At 36.7% G+C, this 6,257-nt stretch overlaps 1 protein-coding gene across 3 annotated transcripts in view; it reads right to left on the bottom strand.

Moving 5' to 3' along the window:
• Positions 1–1,754: 1,754 nt before the first annotated feature.
• The window catches only part of insyn2ab (inhibitory synaptic factor 2Ab), a 50,294-nt gene continuing 45,791 nt past the window's right edge, over positions 1,755–6,257 (bottom strand). For 2 of the 3 annotated variants that reach the window (XM_084394327.1, XM_084394328.1), the window contains one exon: positions 2,379–2,852. In XM_084394327.1, coding sequence (XP_084250453.1) covers positions 2,669–2,852 — 184 coding nt within the window. In that variant the 3' untranslated portion in view covers positions 2,379–2,668. Of the gene's footprint in view, positions 2,254–2,378; positions 2,853–6,257 lie in introns of those variants that run through there. The other variant, XR_014625793.1, reaches the window with a different exon arrangement.

Genomic DNA, 6,257 nt, shown 5'->3' with positions numbered 1-6,257 from the left:
CAAGGTTTCTATTCCGTTTAAACCGTAAAATTACCTCTTTTTTTTTAAATTGGGATGAAACAAAAGTTGCAATTTTCTTTTCTTCCCTATTGTGACATACAGTATATTCAAGAGAAACTGCAAACAGGGTGGGACTTGATTTTTTTCCATCAGGAATTGATTGGATGGTTGTGGTTTGCTAATTGCTGTGATGTCATGTGAGTGACAGGTTGTCCCGCCCTCCTGCCAGTAAACATCATCAGAGAAGAGATGTTGCTGCAAGTGAGAGAGGAAGTTATTTTGATTAAAGATTATAAGGGGTTTAAAAAAAAAAGATTTTATGATGACTTTGAGGATAAATTAGGTTTCTGTTCTTGAGAAACTTTCACTTATTGCAAATCCATTTGTTTTTGGTTTTCACTGCACAAAAAAACAACAAATGTAATCAAGACTCCTCGGTGAATCTGTCTGGAAAGATTGCAAGGAGATCAAACTGCAATCAGTTTTTCTAAGTCATTTTGGTCATGACTTCCATGTGCTCATTAGCTTAAGTGGCTACTGTTATCAATACTAAAATAAGGCTGTTTGATCAGAGAATAAGTGCATGCAAAGTCTTGAGAGATTAATTTGGAGTCATTTCCCTTCGATGGGTCAGCAGAATTACATTCGCTATGTTTACGTTAGTTATGTTCGCAGAATGAGTTCAGAGGAATGTTTCTTCCCTTGAGTCAAAGTGAGTGACAGTATATTGGCAGCAGGTGTTCTACTGGAGGCCGTCCAATCACAGAGCACGTCTGTGGAGTGTGCGCCAAAGCTGAAGCCAATCAATTTCAGAGAGAAGTGTTGCAACCATCTCGTCCTCCAGCTGAGTCCTGTTCAAAGCACTATTCAATCATCTTCCTGAATTGAGTATCACCACCAGAATCCACTTTGCAAGAATCCCAAAGCAGCCCACGTTTCTTTGGTCTTACTCTAAAAGAACATTCACGGGAACAGGACAGTCGAGTCATAATATTTTGCATCAGTTTCTTTATTGTAAATGCACTGTGGGTAGAAATTGTATAAAATGTAATATTGCACAATATAAATCAATTGCACTTTCTCAAAGTATAATGATGCATCTGTGTTATGCTACAAGAATACGTTATGCAGGTACTGTGCTCCAATTAAACAAGATATTGTGAAGTGACCAACTTATTATTACTTTTAAATATATGACATATAGTTATCAAAATGCCCTCCAAGTGTGAAGGTTCTTGGGCTACCAGCTAAATACAGTGTTTGGCACTGTAGTGAACGTGTTGAAGACATTTGACTTGTGAATAAATACAAACACATTTTAAAGCTAAATAAATGCTAAGCACAGATTGTATATACATAGCCCTCTATATGTTACCTGCATTATTATACTTCCCAAATTGTGTGTTGTGATCGTTTCATTACATCGCTTTAGGTGGGCAAACAAGCACAAGATTTCAGTGATTGGCTGCCATCATATTCAAATTTAATTGAGCAAATGACACGTCAGCTTGAACAGAGTGGTGTGTGTTATAGAGCCTGTATCTATTGTTTTGTGTTTTGAAGTTGTGCACTTTCCACCATATAACATATAGGCTAACATACTTTTTCATCATGGGACATATTATATGTTGCCAATTTAGTAATATTTTCAAGCATCTTTATGAGTCTGACAAATATATTAATTATATAATAATGCGTCATATTCCCAAGAAAATATTCAGGCCTGAAACATTTTTCTGTGAATGCTTTTCTCATCTCAAAAATGTTTATAGCCCAATATTTGATACAGAAATCAATATAATTGAAAGACAATTCACAGTTTGTATTTTCAAAAAATAAATCAAAACTTTAAACAACTGTGTAAACCCATTTTCATTCATACATTTACAGCCTAACAATTTCTGACATACTAATTGTACATCCTCAACGTTTTTCAGGAAAAATATCTCTACAAAGCCATCGATTATTAGTGCATGCCGTCAACTGATTCTGCTTTTACTCACTACAATTTTTTATTTATTTAGTCATAGAATGATAACCAATTTTCATTTAAAATTGAAGAGGTGAGAGACTTCAAGAAAGAAGGAAAGCAAGAAAGAAAGAGACAGAGGTATATCTCAGCTATCAAATCTACTTTATAACTCTCAAAAGTTTGTGCTTTGCTGATTAGATGTCTTTGATGTACGGCTCCAAAGTAGTTTTGTGGCAAACTATCATTTAGCTTTGAAGTTTCTTGTCGCCTCTGCAGGGTCCCTAAATACAACAGGATAAATGTAGAAAGGAGAGAGAACGATCAGAGTTAAATATGGGAAACAACACACACACATACAGTACACATACACACTGCATCTACAGTACAAACATCCCTGCTCTCTTACCTTGCTAATTTGTCTAAACCAAAGGATCATTGTGTAATCCCTTTGGAAAACGTGAGATCAGGTGAATTCAGCAGTTCCCAAACTCAGAGGGTTTATCAGAGGGTCATGATTAGAAAACAACTGTTATTCCTTATTAAAATCCAGTCACTCGATGGATCCCATGGTGCATGTTCCAAAACGGTGGCTAGCAGTGAGCATTTCTCCATGTTTATCCATTTAGTGAAGCAGAATTCCACTAGAATTTGCTCGTTGTGGTGGCCTGATGGTTTAAGGTTCCCTGAATCCATATGTTAGAGGAACCAGAGTTTCCATCGAGCGTGCTTCTTGGTCTCAGTCTTGGACTTGCGTTTGGGTGTGGAGGTGAACACCTCGTGTGTGTAAGGCAGAGACGGGTAGCACGGCTCTTCTAAAGGACACAGTCTCTTCATTAAGGGCTGCAGTTTGTCCTCTTGAAGTTTAAAATCTAGTTCCACACTAAAAGGAAAAAAGGGGAACATTTTAGGTGAGGACAATGTGGAGTAGAGATCATATAAAATCAGATTACAATGTCTGAATGGGGGTCATAATAAAGTCAACAATAAATCAAAGTTGACTCCATTTACTTATGTTAAATTAATCTCCTTTTGTCATATTGTGGCCATTTCATGATCTCAAAACACTAGTGCATCAACATTTTTCAAAAACAAAGTTTGTCTTCATAGTTTTTCAGCAAAATGTAATAACTTGAACCACCTCTGAAATAACATTCCCTTTTAGCTAACATCACTCACAGGCTCTATTTGAACCGTGGTCTCCGGTGTTGGAGGCGTGCGCGCTAACAAGGACACTAAAACCCACAGTCGCTATAGGGTGCTTCTTGAGGCCAGGGGAGTGAGGTTTACACGCACAGCTCTTACTGTCCGACATCCCCGAAACAGGATCTATTTGCAGCTAGTGATGGACGCTTTCGAAACACTGCTTCATGAAGCTTTGAAACCTTTACAAATCTTTTGTCTCGAATCAGTGGTTCGGAGCGCATGTCAAACTGCCAAAGTCATGTGATTTCAGAAAATGTAATGCTTCGTTACATCATAACAGTTTCGAAATGATCAGAAATTTCAGAGGTTCACCGCTGGGGGGGCGATGATCTCTGTGAACCCATGAATCATGCAAATTCACTGAGATCGCCCCCCAGCAGCGAACCATTGAACAAGTGTCTATAGTTTTCACCTGATCTCTGATCGATGTTTTAATGAGACATTTGAATAATTAAAAGGAATAATACTAGTTAATGGTCTCTTATTTCCCCGTTTAGCTGAGCCATCCATAGAACAAGCCCTGGAAATTGATCAAATAACATACTATACAGACACATAATAATTATAATTGTATTAGATGATTAGTTAATTGCATTTGATAGATTATACTTTCAAGAAAACATTTGCAATGATTTGTAAAAGCTGTTTTTATGGGGGGTTTTATGTTGCATTTACACTGTTTTGACCAGCAGGCATCACCAGCATAAGGGTTTCGAACACTTCGAAACAGTGACTCATTTCGTGAAGCAATTAGTTCAATTCATTTGAAGCTTTGAAAAGCTTTGTTTCTCCCATCACTATTTTCAGCAGTCAACTTTAATTAACAGTAGATCAAAAATAACAAAACACTCTGGAACACTGGACAGAACAGAAGCACGCAGGAGAAAGCAAACCAAACTATACAGCAACAAGAACAGACAAAAACCAACTGAGAATGAGGGCCATATATAGACAGGTTAACTGTGGAAAACAAGGCACAGATGGGGACTAATCAATCAACTAAAGAATCATTATGAAAACAAATACAAATAAACTTAGAAACCAAGAAAACAGAAAACAATGAGAACCAAATTAAAATTCCATGAAACATTAAACTAAAACAAGTCTGCACGTTACAATAATATTACTTAAAAACATTTTTAAACATTTGAAAAAATTAAAAAATTAATTATTCTATTCAGAAAGGACACGTTACAAATTTGTAATAATATTTCGCAAAATGACTGTTATTCTGACCCAAAAGGTTTTGAACAGTATTTTAATATCATTAGATCATTAATATCATTAGATAATTTTAGCCAATCACCAAATAGCTATTTAGCCATTGTTTTACACAGTTTTAATGATCAATTCCCAATAGATAAAATCCTGTTTTACTCAGAAATTCGCAATGTTATGAAAGTACATTGAGGTGCAAATGTCCGAGTTCTGTTTGCCTTAGCAAATGTTATGCCCGTACGGCACCTCAGTCCTGACCTCTAACATCATGACTAAGCTGTTTAGCTCAGTCTCAGTGTATGTCTATGTATAGGTTTGAATGTCCTCGCACGGCCGTCTGACCTCGTCATCTCTCTAAAGTCATAATCCCATGACAATCAGATGATTCCTGATGATTGCAGTGGCTAAACTCCCAGATTAACCGTCAGAGGCAGCTTTAATCTGATCTAAATGAAATCATTCACAAAGCAGTGTCTGACTCATCAGTGTAAAGAACAGAGACAGACAAACCAATCACACACAACTGCCCCATTTCTCTCTTCTTTTGACTTCCCTGCAATGCAAATGAGCGTATTGGAAATCAATGCTGTTTGACTCATCAATTACATCCATTTATTTAGATTTGTGCGAAAAAAGATCTCTCTGACCAAATTGCAGCATGGGAGTCAATTATGTTTTATCTACGTCCTTACACTGAGGGTTTATTTGGTTTGCGGTAAGGAATGCCTACTTCTTATAAGACAGAAGTCTTGCAAAAATCCAAAGTTTTGTATTGGATAATCCAAATAATGCTGCTATGCATTGAATTTTAACGTTTTTAAAAATGCAATAGTGCTTTATCACATATCCACATAAACAAACCTTAAAAACCAAGGACTTTTTCCCCAAAACAGATGTACTGTGACAACAGTGCGCGCCAAAAACAGACTAAACCCCACAGAGACAAAGCGATCTGCATATCATTTTCAAGTCTGCCCTGGATTTTCACAAATGATCAGAAAAACTTCTCTGGCATGATATATTTAGAAGCTTCAGTGTTTGGTTTGTCTATTTACAGAAGTTGTGAAAGCGCAGCGATTCTCGGCAGACTCTCTGAGGGTGAAAGAGAATGGAACAACAGTGTGTTCCTGCTCCAGGTTGAGCTATACTACACTCAGCAATTAATCACAGGACAAACCTGAGCAGTTACCTTGTGTACACTACCGACAGGAGAGAATGAAACATATGGGTGCCTGGTAAACAATGCACAGTAAACGACTGCAGAATCTGCAAACCTGGCTCAAAATAAAGAGGATGTCTTATGGCGGTAAAAGAGAAGCAAAACTCGAGAGCATGTAGATGTGAATTTGAGAACTTGTACAATAAATATTTGTACTTGCACACTAAAATGTACACTCCTGTACAATATTTATTGTACAAGTTGTGAAAACCTGTAAAATACAAATCTGAAGTTGAATGTTGAGATTTGCTACTAGAAGTAGTCACAAATGTGTAAAATGTCATTCACAGAAATACAATGAGACACAAACTTGTAGTAACTTGAAGTTTGTGTCTGTCATTGGATTTCTCTGAATGACATTTTACACATTTTGTGACTACTTGTCTGCAACTTCAAATTCAGAATACAGGTTTGTGACTATTGTCTGTGAGTACGAATTCAACATTCAACTTCAGATTTGTATTTTACAGGTTTCCACATGCATCTGAGCTGTGAGTGTAAAATTGTGCGTACAAGTACAAATATTTATTGTACAAGTTCTCACATTCACATCTACATGCTCTAGAGTTTTGGGTAACACTTTATAATAACGTTCAGTTGTAAGTAATTGTGTGTAATACAGTGGTTAGTTAATGATGAACTAAT

This window comes from Rutilus rutilus (genome assembly GCF_951802725.1).
Source record: "Rutilus rutilus genome assembly, chromosome: 21".
NCBI classification, from domain to species: Eukaryota; Metazoa; Chordata; class Actinopteri; order Cypriniformes; family Leuciscidae; genus Rutilus; species Rutilus rutilus.
Note: the sequence above shows the minus strand (reverse complement) of the source record. Positions and strands in the feature narration are given on the sequence as shown.